The 17462-nt window shown below is 43.3% G+C and overlaps 1 protein-coding gene across 1 annotated transcript in view; it reads right to left on the reverse strand.

Annotated features, from left to right (window-relative positions):
- Window positions 1-3500: 3500 nt before the first annotated feature.
- LOC115464978 (E3 ubiquitin-protein ligase TRIM39-like) overlaps window positions 3501-17462 on the reverse strand; it is a 47713-nt gene continuing 33751 nt past the window's right edge. Inside the window, exons 7-8 of the mRNA XM_030195372.1 lie at window positions 11308-11337; window positions 3501-4278 (exon numbers count right to left, since the gene is read on the reverse strand). Coding sequence (XP_030051232.1) covers window positions 3737-4278; window positions 11308-11337 — 572 coding nt within the window. The 3' untranslated portion in view covers window positions 3501-3736. The remainder of the gene's footprint in view (window positions 4279-11307; window positions 11338-17462) is intronic.

The following is a 17462-nucleotide window of genomic DNA, read 5'->3' on the forward strand; positions in this document are numbered from 1 at the left end:
GTTTGCTCACTGCATAAGAGGAATGCAAAGAACTATAAGCTGTGATTCCAGCAGAGCAGATCAAACACATTAAAAAAAAGGAAAGAAAAAAATTAGTGCAAGAATAAAAACAACAACAACAACAACAACAAAACTATGCCTTGGGATATATTTCTATTGGTTTACAAGACAAAGGCTGAAAACCATGCAAAGAAGTAAAGGTTAAACAGATGATGTTAAACTCTGCTGTGGAGTCGTTGACAACCAATGCAATGCAGAAAGAACAGGAGCAATATTATTATGAATAATAATAATAATATGGATTTAGATCACACCTTTTTCAGGCAACCCTTCAGGTTTGCAGAATTTCCCACCATATATGCATATTCTTGCATTCAATGGAGACTGTGTATGCAAATGTATTCCATGCATATTCATGGTGGAAATCCTGAAAACCCAAGTGGGTTGCAGCCCTTGAGGACAAGGTGGCCAGCAACTGTTAAGGTGCTGATTGTTGTGGGCAGAATTTGGTCCATATATTTAATGCCTGGCCCCTGGAAGTTATCTGGGTGCCAACTGATGTTCAAACCCAGATAAACATAGGACAGCCTGATGCTTCCTAGACACTGGTAAATGATTGAGAGCCCCTTTTACCAAGCTGCGGCAAAAGGGGGCCTGTGCTGGCATTGGTGTGTGTTTTTCACACACGCCGAGGCCCCCTTTTACCACCGCGGGTAAAAGGAAAGTCTTTCCTGCAGGAAATGGCCATGCAGCCATTTGTTTAGGGGGAGCCCTTACCGCTACCTATTGAGGTGGCGGTAGAGACTCCCGCGCTAACCTGGCAGTAACCGGGCAGCACATGGCACTGCCCAATTACCACCGGGTACACTCCGGTGCTACATAAATAAATTTGGGTAGCACCAGATATGACAGTGTGCTAGGGGTGGGAAGCAGGGGCATAGGTAGGTGGGGCCACGGGGGCATGGGCCCCCGCAGATTTAGCCCTGGCCCCCCTGCTTTCACACACCCCCGTCGACCCTTCCCCCGCCGCTGTCAGGTACCTTTGCTGGTGGGGGTCCCCAAGCCCCGCCAGCCGAAGTCCTCTTCAGTGCCGGTCTCCGGCGCGTGGCTGATCTGGATTCTGTTTCTGTGAGTCCTGATGTCCTGCATGTAGGAACGTGCAGGACATCAGGACTAACAGAAACAGAATCTAGATGGTGGTGGTGTAGCCTTGTATGTGATGGCTGCAATGCAGGGGCATTAGGGAAAGCAATACGGATTATCTTGGAAAAAGAACATAAACTTTCATCTACAGACCACTAATACAATCAGCTCTCTGGTAGATGTATATTCCAAAAACTGATATATTCTAGTCATTAAGGGGACCTTTTACTAAGGTATGCTGAAAAATGGTCTGCGGTAGTGTAGACACGTGTTTTAGCGCACCTACAAAAAATGCCTTTTTAAAATTTTTGCCGAAAATGGACATGCGGCAAAATGAAAATTGCCGCACCTCCATTTTAGGTCCGAGACCTTAGCGCAAGCCATTGACCTAGTGGTAAGGTATCACACGGTAACCGGGCGGTAATGGTCTACACGCGTCAAATTCCACTTGACATGCGTAGCTGCTGCGCGTCAGAAAATAATAAAATATTTTTCAGATGTACGTAGCGGACACGCAACAAAATTGAAATTACTGCAAGGGTCACGCGGTAACCAGGTGGTAACTCCAATTTGGGCGCAAGTAGACACCTACGCGGCTTAGTAAAAGGACCCCTGATTAGAAAATAAAATCCTTAATCAGTTTTTGTATCTGTTTATTTTTCCACTTCTCTATCTAGATTTTACTCCTCCTTCTTACCAACCACTCCTTCATTTTCCGCTTTTTACTGCATCTACTTAAAGCTTTTTAACCCTCACCCTAACTTTCCCATTTCTCATCTCATTCTTCCCCAGATTCCTATTCCCCAGTCTTTCACTAAATCTCCTCTTTCTCTCTTCTTCCCATGTCCATCATATCCCCCCATCCCCATTCAGTGTCTCCTCATTCTAGTGTTTCCTATCCTTCCATATTTATTTATTTATTTATTGGGATTTATTAACCACCTTTATGAAGAGATTCACCCAAGGCAGTGTATAGCAGGTAGAATTTAACATAAAACTTACAATTTTGTTAACAGCATAACAATAGTAAAATAACCAAATATAAACATAAATACAATACATGAGTTAAACTTGAAAACAGTAAATTGAATACAACAAAATTTAGGGACAATCACAAATCAAATAGTAACTCTTTTTGAAATAAATAATTCTAAGGTAACTAAATAACACTAAACAAAATGTAACTAGAATCTGTAATGAATATAATAATAAATTACATTTTTAAGAAGTGCTCAGTTCACACGTCAGTCATATGACTGACATGTGAACTAAGCACTTCTTAAAAAGTTATTATTACATTCATCACAGATTCTATTTAAATTTCATTTAGTGTTATTTAGTTACCTTAGTATTAACTGTAAATTGAAACCTAACAGTAGACTACGGTGAAACAGTATCAAAAATATGCACTTTTAACAGCACTGGAATTCAAATACCAGAGACATAATACTAATGACACACCTAATAAGCACATTCAACTAACAAAGATATGATGGTAAAGATTTTCTACAATACAGCTTACTATATAACTGAGGGACCAAGTGCATATATATGATGGGAACATGATGTATGTTACAGAGTCAATTGAGATAATTAGATGGCTAGCTAAACTCAAGGCAAATTCTTTGTATAGTTAAGCAAGAGATAAGGAACTGATCTAAGTGTGTAGTAAGCTAGTCCAAGTGCAGAATGAGTGTATAGTCAATCACCCTACGAACTAAAGGCTTGGGAGAAGAGCCAGGCTTTCACCTCCTTGCTGAAGCAGAGATAGTCTTGAGTTAAACATAGCTTCTCTGGGAGTAAATTCCAGGCTACGCCTGAGACTGCTCGCTGGCGGGTATCACATTGTACAATTTCTTTTGACGAGTTAGTGATGATCCTTGAGAGGGCCTTAGAGGTCTCAAATGTGTGTAAAGGGCTAACTTATTCTTTAAGTATTCTAGCCCATTTTGTCTGAGGACCTTGAAAATTAAACATGAGTTTTAAATTTAGCCCTGTAAGGTACTGGTAGCCAGTGTAGCTTTTGCAGGATGGGTGTGATGTGGTCATGCCCCTTGCAGCCTTCTATCAGTTGTGCTGCTGTATTCTGAATTAGATGGAGCTGGTACAAACGTTTTTTTTTGTTTTGCCAGTGTACAGGGCATTACAGTAGTCTAGTCGTGATGTTATCATGGCTTGGACCACTGTGGTCAGATCTGTCTTCTCAATATATGGAAAGAGATTTCAAAGTTGCTGTAGATGGTAGAGACAATATTTGATGGGATCAGAGTGAGTGATGAGTCAACAGTATCCCAATGTTACTGATTACCGCCGGGAATGCCTCCTGTGGTAGAAAATAGAAAAATATTTTCTACAGGGGGAAACAGCACATGCCCAATTTGAAATTACCACTGGGTGCCCACGCTAGCCCGGCAGTAGTGTCGATTTGGCATACACTACCCGGGTGTTAGCTCTACCGCTTCTTCGTAAAAGGGCCCCTCAATGCTGGAGCCCGGATATGGCCCAGCATTGAATTTCTGGCACGATGCCTGCAGAGTTCAGGAAAATGCCGAGTGTTACCGGCTGAATATGGACCCCACTAATTCTGTCTTTCTTAGTCCCAGTCTGAGACTGGTCGGATTTTTAGAGTTCCTGCACTTTTGTCGCCATATTTGAGAAAAGGGTTGAAATATGGCCGGAGTTTCTCAGTAAAGGTGTCGTTGAAGGTGAAGAGATGAGATTTAGTATCTGCATTGTAAAATGAGACCTTTCCTGCCTCATAGTCCAGGAAAATCCCCACTGCTTGGGGTCTCATCAGGAAGAGCCGAGACCAGGGGGAGGTAGAGGCCCAATATTTATCTCCATCCCTTAGCCAAAGCACCCAGTATCCATTTTCAGGTGATGGTGTGATTCCTCCCTTCCTGCTCACAGAATCTTTGCAGATTCCCAAACCCCAGCCAGTCTTGTCTCCCACCTCCACCTCCCAGTAATGTCTCCCTGAGCTGAAGCTCTCACTAGCCAGGATGCAGATATGAGTATCAAATCTCTTGAGATTGTCAGGTAGATCCTGTCTTTTCTCTCCACGCCTCACATTTTTCCAGTCCTCAGACAGGATGAGTTCAGGGTGAGCAGTTTCAGGGTCCAGAGTTACATTAACTGCAGAAAGAGAGATAAATTAAAGACGGTCATGAAAAAAGCACTTCTCGTTGCTTTTTTTTTTTGTTACTCATTTGATAAATAAAAACAGCTCTGCTTTTTACCACCTTTCCTTGCCAGGATCTAAGAATGTATTAATCAACTCTTAAATGCAGCCCACATCAGTAGTTTTGATTGAATACACAAAAATGGGAGATTCTGGTTAGTGAACATCCAGGTCTGGGGTGCTGGTGATGTTCATATTCTATGATGGTACCTCGATAGTTACCAAGGGGCCCTTTTACTAAGCCGTGAAGGCACGTACGCGCATCCTACATGCGTCAATTTTGAACTACTGCCCGGCTACTGCGTGGCCCGGGCAGTAATTTCATTTTTTAAGCACGTCCACTAAGCCCATTGGAAATTTTACCCTAACGACCCAACTTAACCAATACTTGTCCACATGATTCTCATTGACAAGAGTTATACATTGACCATGTTTCCCATTATCCTATTACCATCCCATATCCATTCCTTTTCATCTTTCTATGCCTACCTCCCTATGCTCATTTCCTTCCGAACCCAATTCCTCCCATATTCACTTACTTATCCGTTAACCCCATTAGCTTTGCATTTACCACAAACTGTATATTCTTCTCACGACTTTGTATTTCTTTATATTGTTACTATCCAGCTTATAATCGAACGAGAATAACGCCCAAGTTCCGACCTAAATCGGGAGATGGGCGTTCTTCTCACAAAAACAAATAAAGCGGTATAATCGAAAGCCGAACTTTGGACGCTTTCAACTGCACTCCGTCGCGGATGCGGACAAAGTTGACGGGGGCGTATCGAAGGCGTGTCGAAGGCGGAACTGGGGCGTGGTTATCGGGCGAACAGAGATGGGCGCCCTTCGCCGATAATGGAACAGTTTTGAGCTAGAATTTAGGACACTTTTCCTGGACCCTGTTTTTTGATGAATAAGGCCCCCAAAAGTGCCCTAAATGACCAGATGACCCCCAGAGGGAGTCGGGGATGACCTCCCCTGACTCCCCCAGTGGTCACTAACCCCCTCCCACCACAACAAATGATGTTTCACAACTTTTTACTTTCACCCTCAAATGTCATACCCTCCTCCCAAGCAGCAGTATGCAGGTCCCTGGAGCAGTTGTTAGGGGGTGCAGTGGACGTCAGGCAGGTGGACCCAGGCCCATCCCCCCCCTACCTGTTACAATTGTGCTGCTTAATGCTACTAGTCGTCCAACCCCCCCAAACCCACTGTACCCACATGTAGGTGCCCCCCTTCACCTCTTAGGGCTATAGTAATGATGTAGACTTGTGGGCAGTGGGTTTTGAGGGGGATTTGGGGGGCTCAACACCCAAGGGAAGGGTGCTATGCACCTGGGAGCTCTTTTACCTTTTATTTGGTTTTTGTAAAAGTGCCCCCTAGGGTGCCCGGTTGGTGTCCTGCCATGTGAGGGGGACCAGTGCACTATGAATCCTGGCCCCTCCCACGAACAAATGCCTTGGATTTATTCGTTTTTGAGCTGGGCGATTTCATTTTCCATTATCGCTGAAAAGCAAAAACGCCCAGCTCACACCTTGACGAATAAAACATGGGCGTCTTTTTCTTTTAAAAAATACGATCCGCCCCGCCCCTTCACGGACCCGTTCTCGGAGATAAACGCCCATGGAGATAGGCGTTTCTGTTCCATTATGCCCCTCCATGTAAGCCGCATTGAGCCTGCCATGCATGGGAAAGCATGGGGTACAAATGTAATAAATAAAATTTAAAAAATAAATAAATAAAATTTACGGCATGTGGCGCTAACCAGGCAGTAATTGGTATTGTATGCGTGTAGACCATTACCACCTGGTTAATGCGTGAGACCTTACTGCTAGGTCAATGGTTGGCAGTAAGGTCTCACGCCCAAAATGGAGGCGCGCCAATTTTTATTTTGCCACACCACCATTTTTGGTAAAAAAAAAAGGCCTTTTTTGCAGGTGCGTTGAAAAATGGACCTGTGTGTATCCAATACACACGTCTATACCAGCGCAGGCCATTTTTCGGCGCACCTTAGTGAAAGGATCCCAGTTAACTAACAATAGCTTTTGTTGTTGCCCTACATTAATTAGATTTGTAACTAGGTACCATCGCCCTGGTTCCACTCCGATTCTTCCCCTGGACATCCTGAGATGATTAAAGCTCTTCAGCTTGGAAAAGAGATGGCTGCGGGAGATATATATTTGAGATCTACAAAATCCTGAGTGGCGTAGAATGGGTAAATGTGAATCGATTTTCACTCTTTCAAAAAGCACAACCAGGGGAAATTCGATGAAGTTAGCGCACCTGGGTTTAAAAAAAGGTTTGGACAAGTTACTGGAGGAAAAGTCCATAGTCTGCTATTGAGGCAGAAATAGAGGAAGCCACTGCTGTCCCTGGGATTAGTAGCAAGGAACGTTGCTAATCTTGGAAGAGTAGCCTAGTGATTACTGCAGCAGACTGACCCTGGGGAACTGGGTTCGAATCTCACTGCAGCTCCTTGTGAGTCTGGGCAAGTTCTCCTTTGAATGTAGTTGCAAAAACCACAGAAAGGCAGTATGGAAAGTCCCATTCCTTTCCCTTTCTACATGGAATCTTGCTACCCTTTGAGATTCTGAATGGAATGCTGCTACTATTTGGGTTTCTGCCAGGTACTGGTGATCTGGATTGGCCACTGCTAGAAGCAGGAAACTGGTTCAGATGGACCTGACCCAGCATGGCTATTCTTATGTTCTTACGTCAGATAAGATATTAAGTAGCACTTTCTAGTTATGTGCTACTGAAGATCCTATCAGGACCCAGTTAGCACTATTAACCAAACAGGAGTCTTTCCTACCTGCTTAACTAGTGCTGGATATTGCTACCTTTAATTTTAGCTGAAGTAAAATATACAGGGACTTTTTTTTAGCGTAAATACTGTTCAATGGAATCTGGTGTCCCATAATAAGTTTAAGGGTTCTCGTTGGGGTATAATAAGTTCCAATGGATCATCACTTGGATGTCTATATCCCATAAACCCCTGCATAATAGTTTATGGATCCCCTTGTATGAAGTGGGTCCTGTAAACTAATTCAGGAAACCCTGTGCATGTTTAGGGACCTCCAGCACTGGGAACAAAAATAGACATTTCTACGGAAGAAGAGGAAAAGGAAAAGTGAACATCTTAGAAGACTAATTCCAGAATCAATATGGGAAATTCCAGAAATTGACCCTCCTCTTAAGTTGGGCTTACGTGGAGGGGCATAATTGAATGAAAACGTTTATCTCCATGGGCGTTTATCTCCGAGAACGGGTCCGTGAAGGGGTGGACCGAACCGTATTTTCAAAAAAAAATAGACGTCCATGTTTTATTCGACAATTTGTGAGATGGGCGTTTTTGTTTTTCAGTGATAATGGAAAATGAAAGTGCCCAGCTCAAAAACGAATAAATCCAAGGCATTTGTTCGTGGGAGGGGCCAGGATTCATAGGGCACTGGTCCCCCTCACATGCCAGGACACCAACCGGGCACCCTAGGGGGCACTTTTACAAAAACAAAAAAAAGGTAAAAGAGCTCCCAGGTGCATAGCACCCTTCCCTTGTGTGTTGAGCCCCCCAAATCCCCCTCAAAACCCACTGCCCACAAGTCTACACCATTACTATAGCCCTAAGGGGTGAAGGGGGGCACCTACATGTGGGTACAGTGGGTTTGGGGGGTTGGACGACTAAGCATTAAGCAGCACAATTGTAACAAGTAGGGGGGGATGGGCCTGGGTCCACCTGCCTGAAGTCCACTGCACCCTCTAACAACTGCTCCAGGGACCTGCATACTGCTGCCAGGGAGGTGGGTATGACATTTGAGGGTGAAAATAAAAAGTTGTGAAACATCATGTTTTGTGGTGGGAGGGGGTTAGTGACCACTGGGGGAGTCAGGGGAGGTCATCCCCGATTCCCTCTGGTGGTAATCTGGTCATTTAGGGCACTTTTTGGGGCCTTATTCGTGAAAAAACAGGGTCCAGGTAAAGTGCCCTAAATTCTAGCTACAAACGCATACTTTTTTTCCATTATCGGCGAAAGGCACCCATCTCTGTTCGGGTAATAACCATGCCCCATTCCTGCCTTCACCACACCTCCGACATGCCCCCATCAACTTTGTACACTTCCGCGATGGAGTGCAGTTGAAAACGTCCAAGTTCGGCTTTCGATTATACCGCGTTATTCGTTTTTGTGAGATAAACATCCATCTCCCAATTTAGGTCGGAACTTGGGCGTTTTTCTCGTTTGATTATAAGCAGGACTGTGTGCTTAGGAGACCAATGTAGTAAAAGCATCAGTATGTCCTCTTTCCAACAGCCACCTACCATGCCTATTTCTGAATTTGATTATTCTCCCACCCCAAAATACTTGAAATTAAGAAGGATGTAGGGCCTTTTACCTGAAATTTCTGGAATTTATAGGATGCTCAAGTGATTTGGACACAGCGGTGAGCTCAAGGGAGAAAGGAATCAGCCCCCAGTGCAGATATTCCAACATACCCTTGATCTTGAACTTGAAGTTACAGAACTTGCCCTGCAATTTATGGACTTGATATTCAGCTGGTACAGTCAAGTTAAGTGCCAGCATTGGCCTCAGGCAAAAAGAGCAACAATTGTGATCAGTTTCTAATAATCTTGGTTAATCCAGAGCACTAATTTAATGCATTAATAAGGAAAGTATAAAAGAAAAAAAAGAACAAAAACATTTAGAGGAGGGAACCTTGATAACAGTTATTGTTGGACTTGCTGGTTAGAATGCTGCTGCAGAAGAGAGCTTAGGGGAAGGGTAATAGTAGGAATGCACAGCAAATAATAGCTTGTTTTCAAAGCTCTGAAATGCATTTGGTTCATTCTGATGCCTTACAGTCAATGGAAAGATCTTAAACTCTACAATTCAGCTATATTTGGAAAAAAGCTCCTGGGGAATTTGAATCCATAACTAAATTTTATAAAGGTTTCTATTTGTACTACTAAGAAATATTTTTTAGATTTGTGGTCAACCTGGCCTTTTATACACTTATAAGGACAGCATGTATCTGTTTTAAATGTATCTTCTAGTTAGCCGATTTCCCCATCCTTTACTGTGTGTCTGGGTTATGAAGACAAAGAAGACAGTGTGGCTGACGTATCTGCACTTACTGCAGGGGCGTAGCCACGGGCGGGCCTGGACAGGCCCAGCCACTTTCCCTCGAGGCCCGCCCACTCAACACAGACCTGCCAAGTCTCCCGCGAAACACGCGGCGCCAGCACCCATTTCTGGCCACTGCTGCTTCTCCTGTTGAGCAACAGCGGCCGCGACAAAAACAAAAAGAGCTAATTAACCAAAAATGTTTTTAAAAAGCAAGCACGGCACCGCTGGCAGCCATCAGGCATTGGCTGTCGGCTCTGCAGCCGCTCCTCTCGCCTCTCACGTCACTGCCCCTGGAGCAGGACCCCAGGACCTCATAACAATTGTGCAGAGACTACTAATATCCAGACTAGATTACTGTAATTCTTTATATCTTGGCATGTCAGCAGCGAGGACACAAGCTCTACAGGTTGTTCAAAATATGGCAGCACGATTACATACCGATTGAAAAAAATCAGACCATGTTACACTAACTTTGAAGAGCCTTCTTTGGCTACCAATAAAATTTTGAATATTATTCAAAACTATAGTATTGATTCATCAACAAATATATGATGTTGTTTCTCAATATTTCAGCGAAAGTTTGATTATGCATCAACCAAATTGAGCACTTTGATCTGAAGCAGCAAAACAATTAATACTTGCATTACTGCAATACATGTAAGTGTTTTTTTTCTATTGCAGGGACAGATTTGTGGAATCATCTCCCTAGTTATTTGCAATTGTGTTCTGGGAATTTCATTTTAAGAAATTCTTAAATACTTTTTATTTTGTGAAGGCTTTTATGGAGAATTGATCTTCAATTTGTCCTACAGCTCTTCCTGCAGTACACAGCTTTGATTTAGATTTTATGAAAGTTTTATATTGTTTGTTATATTTTTATGAATGTTTTTATATTGTAACTTGCTTTGTTATTAAAGAAGGATATAAATCAAGAAATAAATAAATCTCAATTGTGTTTTGTTTTCTTTATCCTTACGTCCAGTGGTGGCCCAAGGCAAAATGCCACCTAAGGCAGGGTTGATAGACCACCCCCTCCCCCAGGTCAAGTTCTGCCATCTCTCCCTTCCTTCATCCACCCCGTTCCCCAATTTTACCTTCTTTTTATGTTTTTTTTTTAAGTCGGCGGAGACAACAATTCCCATACGCTGCCCTGCCACCGGCACCCGTCTCTTTCCTTTATGAGCCCACCTCTGAGGAAACAGGAAGTTACATCAGAGAGGCGATCACAATAAAGGGAAGAGGCGGATATTGGTGGCAGGGCAGCATATGAGAATCGCTACAGCCGCTGGCTTTTAAAAAGACATAAAAAGAAGGTAAAATTGGGGAACAGGGTGGAGGAAGGAAGGTGGGAGTTGCTGCTCCCAAAAAAGTGCTGCCTGAGACTCCCATCTCAGGTGGCCTAATGGTCCACCCCTGCTTACGCCAGCTGAAACTTGGTTTAAATCCTCATGAGCAAGTTGGATGCAGATCCCTGCTATTCTGTAACACTGTATTAAAGAATAATTGGATTAAGAGTTGGAGTTTCCACTGGGTTAGCTGCCAAACACTGGACCATTCTTCTAACTTTCGCAGATCCTTTTTCATGTTTTCCACTCCCTCCAGGGTGTCCACTCAAGAGAAGCCCATTTGAAGACACCTTTCCCAGAAAACGTTTTGTCACTATTTTCTCCCTTACCAGAAAGGTCACTTCCTGATTCTGAAGTGTCTGATCACTAAACACAACACATACTCATCTATCACAGCAGAATACAAGATCCCCAAATTTGTAGCTAGTTGTTCTGAGGTTAGCATGACAATGGTTAAAAGAAGGATTGGCAGGTCCCATTCTTAACTACAGAATTAATTGTAAAACAGAGGTAGTTACCTGCATATCTGCCATGTTCCATCCAGCACTCTGAATTAAATAATAAAAAAAAAGACAAACAGCTATCAGATAAGAGAAAAAAGTAAAAATACATGCTAGAAATTTGTTTTAGAAAATGTCCATCAAGTTTTTATATTGCACATGGTAATCATGAATTTACTGTTTTAAGCTGATGTCTTTACCAAAAGTTGCTTCTAATTTCCATTTAGAGTGGAGAAGTGGTTAGTGGGGTGGGCTACGGATCAGGGAACCCCGCTTCAAATCCCCCTACAGCTCCTTGTGATCTCAGAAGTCACACAGCCCCGGATTCTATATAGTGCGCTTAGATTTAGGTGCTGAAATCGGAACAGATTCTATAACACCATGCATAACTTAATCGACTTAACCAGCTGATGAGCGCTGATAACAGCACTGAGCAAGCAATAATGAGCACAAATTGGCACTGATTAGAATTTAGGTGCACAACTCGCTAAGCATATTCTGTAACAATGTGTGCCGAACGTCTAATATGTGGAGGCAAAAATGGGTGTGGTTATGGGCAGGGAATATGGGCATTCTAAAATTTAGGTGCCTACTTATAGAAAATGATCCACTGCACCTAAATCTCTGCAACACAACAAAACTAAAGCACGTAATGGACATAACACAACTCTTCCATTGAACGATTCCCTAGTGTGGCTGGGCCACATGAACTTTATCTTATCACAACATCACTTTGTATTTGTTCACACCGGAGTCTGCAAAGGCCTCTCCGGTACTATGTAAGCCACATTGAGCCTACAAATAGGTGGGAAAGTGTGGGATACAAATGTAACAAATAAATAAATAAATCTACGCGCTGAGATTTACACCTGATTTTCCTTGGCGTAAATGGATGCACGCAGATATCCGGCACGGAAATATCAACTAAGAATATTCTATAATTGGCGCCTAAATCTAGGTGCCAATTATAGAATACACTTAGTCGGCACCGATTTCAGTGCTGATTTTTTTTTTTTTTTTTTTTTAATTCTTTATTTATAGTTTTCAAATTTACATCTCATGACATAAACCAGGAATTTCAGAAATATAAACTTAGCTGTAAAACAAAATTACTTATTACCAAAATAGGTTCTAAGTTAAGATTAACAAATTAATTTTAGTCCACAATAAATGAGACAAGATACTAGGAAATTGAAAGGAAAAACAAGCCTATAAAAATAAGCCAATTATTCATAACGGTAAGGGCGTAGTTGATATCCACAGCCGACGTATCAGCGCTTACTTAGGGGGTCAACACATTTGGTACTTGAACATTTTCCTTAGATGAAATAAACTGTAATAGTTTTTGAGGGGTAAAGAATATATAATTATTTGAACCAATCATTATATGACATTTGCATGGGAATTTCAAAAGAAAAGTAGCACCCAATTTTAACACTCTAGGTTTATGAAGTAGAAATTCCTTTCTTCTCTTTTGTGTATTCCTAGCTAAGTCGGGGAAAATCTGTATTTTTTGCCCCAAAAAAACATCATTTAAGTGGCGAAAATATAATCTAAGAATATTATGTCTATCAAGTTCAAGAGCAAAAGTCACAAGCAATGTTGTTCTCTCTGTAATACATTCCAGAGAGCTCTCAAGAAATTCAGTCAAGTTCAAATTTGCCGTAGCCTGGGGTTGTTCTTTCGATAGTTTCTCGGTTCCAGTAATATACTGGAGCCGTGTGATAGGTGGAAATCCCTCTTTCAGAATCCCCAAAACTTCTCCGAAGTATTTTTTAAGCATTTCATCTGCTGATATTAGAGGAGATTTGGGGAAATTCAACAGCCTCAGGTTATTCTTCCGGGTATTATTTTCCAAATATTCTAATTTTCTTTCCTGAATTTCTTTATCCTTAACCAAGGTTAGAGTTAAATTCTTTAATTGTACAACCTCATTTTCCATCTGAGAAATCTTTTCCTTATGCTCTTGGACATTTAAAGATAGATCTTGAACAATTTGCTTCAATTCACCTATCTCGCCCTTAATAGAAATGTTCATCTGCAGTAACATTCCGTTTACCTCCTGTATTGCGTCCCACAAACTGTCCATGGTCACCGATAATGGTCTTTTTCGTCCTCCACTCTGCTCGGTAGTCAAACCTCGAGTGGCAGGGGTGGCGTCCTGCGTCTGCCCCTGCTTTGGTGTTCCTAAACTCGGGGTTAATCCAGTAATGGGTCCTCCAACCACACGCAACGGAGCACAAGCTTCCAGCTGCAGTGACCCCACTGCTAGCAATTCACTTCCGGGTTGTGGAGGTACGGTGAGAACGGGAGGACTCAGCGTCGCTCCCTCAGCGCTGCACTCATCTCCCGAAGGGTTTGAGACCGTCGAAGTGGAGGTCAGCTCACCAAGGATCCCGATACCAAAGTTCTCCAATGTTGATTGCCTCGAGATTGGTGTCGACGTTGGTGCCACGGAGGTAGGTGCCAACGTTTTCGCCTTTCTTTTCCCCATCTTAACAGTCGGGGAAAGAAATTCTCAGGGTCAAACAAGGAAGATTCTGAGGAGCTCAGGGATCACACGTCCGTTATCGCCGCCATCTTGTCTCTCTGTGCGTGTGCTGATTTTTTTTTAAACCTTCTCTATAAGAGGAAATTCTGTAAAGATCGCCTAAAGTTAGGCGCCGGGATGAGGTGTGCTAAGCACAGATTCTACAACTGTAAATGTGCGTGCGATTGTCATCACATGCCTAACTTTAGGTGTGACCACTTATACTAACTTAAAGGTTGGTGTAACCAGCTAGTATTATAAAACCTATGCACATAGACAAAGGGAAGTCACTACTTGCCCTGGGATTGGTAGCAGGAATCTTGCTACTCTGAGATTCTGAATGGAATCTTGCTACTATTTGGGATTCTGCCAGGTACTGGTGACATGGATACCAGTATGGTTATTCTTATGTTCTTATGTGTTAGGCATGCCCCTGATCCACCCAGTTCCACGCCACCTTGCAGTTAATGTGTAACGTAAATGATGAAGGGATGGGGTGAGTTCCCTCTGAGGAAAGGCTAAAGTGGCTAGGGCTGTTGAACTTGGAGGAAAGACAGCTGAGGGGAGATATAATAGAGATCTACAAAATAATGAGTGGAATGGAACATCTCGACGTAAATCACTAAAATAATGAATGGAATGAAATGTGTAGACGTAAATCACTTGATTACTCTTTCCAAAAATACTAGGACTAGGGGGCACACAATGAAGCTACAAAGTAGAAAAATTTTAAATGAATCAGAAAAAATATTTCTTCACTTAACATGTAATTAAACACTGGAATTCATTGTCAGAGAATGTATTAAAAGCAGTTAGCTCAGTGGGGTTTAAAAAACATTTGGATAGCTTCCTACAAGAGAAGTCCATAAGCCATTGTTAAAATGGTCTTGGGAAAAATCCACTGCTTACTTCTAGGATAAACAGCATAAAATGTACTGAACGTTTTTGGGATCTTGCCAGGTACTTGTGACCTGGATTGGCCACTGTTGGAAACAGGATGCTGGGCTTGATGGACCTTTGGTGTGTCCCTGTATGGCAACACTTATGTACTTATGCCTGTAAGTACTAATTTTGGGGTGCTCTTAGGAAGCAATTCTACAATTGTGCACCTCCATTTTGGCACCGCAAGGATACACGGTAAGAGCCAATACAAGTGTAAACCAGTATTGGTACAGCTAACATGTACATACCTGCAGTTATAAAGGCCTTAGACCTGGTGTAAGTACAGGCGCTTTAATGTGGCATGATTGTGCATAACTCAGGGGCACTTTTACAGAGAGGCGGTAAGCCCAACGCAGTCTTATACTCGCTCTTCCGGGACTACTGCCGCCAGCCCAACGCGGCTGGTGGCAGTAGTCCCGTCCCAAGCGCGCGCCATTTCCAGGGGAAAAAGAAAACTCCTGGAAATGGCTTGCACAGTGGTAACACCCTTCTGCCCTCCTTCAACCTCAATTCATGTCCTCTAGTTCTATCGCCTTCCCGTCTCCAGAAAAGGTTCATTTGCGGATTAATAGCTTTCAAATATTTAAACGTCTGTATCATGTCACCTCTGTTTCTCCTTTCCTCCAAGGTATACATGTTCAGGTCAGCAAGTCTCTCCTAGTATGGTTATAGGGAGCCCTTGCAAATACACACTAATGTAATTTAAGTGGGTTATTTACAGAATAGCTCTTAGACACCCTGCAAGAAATGTGTAGGTCAATGTGCAACTTACGTTCGGAATGGAGGAGTAGCCTAGTGGTTAATGCAGCAGACTTTTGATCCTGGGGAACTACAGCTCCTTGTGACTCTGAGCAAGTCACTTAAGTAGGGTTACCATATTTGGTCTCCCCAAAAAGAGGACACATGCCCCGCTCCGCCCCCTGTCATACCCACCTCGCCCCGTCACATATCACCCCACCCTTTTCACCCCTGCCCCCCTACACCCTCTAAGGGTGTCCTATCCCCTAGTCTCCTCCCCTTACCTTACTCTACTGCCCTGGTGATCTAGTGTCCTGTTTGGAGCAGGAAAGAGCCCCCTCTTTCTGGCCTGGAGCGCTGCCCTGCCTGCATTCTCTTCCCCTTGCAATGGTGACGGTCCTGGTGCCGATTCAAAATGGCCGCCGAGAGTTGAAGCAACCTCGCAAGACTTCTAGAGAAGTCTCGTGAGGTTGCTTCAACTCTCGGCAGCCAGTTTGAATCAGCACCAGGACCGTCAGAATTGCAAGGGGAACAGAATGCAGGCAGGGCAACGCTCCAGGCAGAAAAGAGGGGGCTCTTTCCTGCCCCGAAGAGGTCATTAGACCACCAAGGTAGTAGATTAAGGTAAGGGGAGGGAATAGGACACCATTAGGCCCACCCGCCAGCCTACCCATTTGTCCGGAAATCCGGACAAATGGGCAGGATGGCAAAACCCTCTGGTTGCCCGGCCAGACACATGGTAACCCTACACTTAAGCCTCCATTGCCCCCGGTACAAATAAGTACCTTGTAAATACTATGAAACTGCTTTGAATGTAGTTGCAAAAAAACCCACAGAAAGGCGGTACATCAAGTCCCATTCCCCCCTCTCCAAAAGTACTAGCATTCTAGAGATTTTCGTGGGGAAGAAGCATGTAATTGCGGACGGCTAGATCATAAAGTTGTCCTCTTAGGGGCTGAATATCTCCACTAAATGCCCTAATTCTATAAAAGTCACTGAAAATTGCACGTGCAAATTTGTACATGCGCCTAATTTGTCACAATTTAAACTGAATAATGAACCAATTAGTGCCAATAATTGGCTTTTTAACAAGCCGTTATTGGCCCTAATTACATTTCATTGGTATTTACACAGATTTTCATTGGTGTAAATGGCAGCATCTAAATTTACGTGCGACCCCTGCGCATAAGCGGTATTCTATAAACCGCACCTAACTTTGTATGGCTTATAGACTAGCACTTTTCCACGCCATATATAAAATTCCTCTTTAAATGAGTAATTTTTGACCCACCCTTCCTCCATCCCTATTTCGACCTACAAATGTAGAGATAATATCTAACCTTTTAGCAACTTAAATGGCTCAATATTAACTGTATATTTTTTAAATCCACAGGTAAGGAAGCAATGTATTTGCCACCCAGCAGTCAATATAAAACTCTTTGATTGTCAAGCATATATTTATACTGAAATAGACTGTATAATATCTTACTAACTTACATAGTAAATGACGGCAGATAAAGACCAATATGACCCATCCAGTCTGCCCAGAAAACTGGCCAGGGTTGTTTCTGAGATTCTGTGTGGGTTACCCCTCTTTCAAAGTCTTTAGGGCTCCAACTGACGTTGGTGCTGTCTACCCTCCTCTACGTTTTTTTTCCTTAAAGCAGGGCCGCCGAGAGGGGGGGGCTGGAAGGAACAAAATTCCCCAGGGTCCAGGCTCCAAAGGGGGCCCAGCGCTTGCATGGCTCTCCTGCTCCTGTGTCCACAGAACAGAGTTATCGCATTAACTCTGCTCTGCCGGCCACAGGTCATTCTTTCTGCCGCGTCCTGCCTCCTGTGTAAAGTACTTCCTGTTTGGACATGGTAGGAAGAAGGACCCGTACAGCAGAGCGGAACTAGCAGGAGAGAAAGAGAAGCAAGTAAGCAGGCCTGGGGGGAGGGGGGCAACGTGCGGACCCGGGGA

The sequence above is a fragment of the Microcaecilia unicolor genome, chromosome 3, assembly GCF_901765095.1.
Source record: "Microcaecilia unicolor chromosome 3, aMicUni1.1, whole genome shotgun sequence".
Taxonomy (NCBI): domain Eukaryota; kingdom Metazoa; phylum Chordata; class Amphibia; order Gymnophiona; family Siphonopidae; genus Microcaecilia; species Microcaecilia unicolor.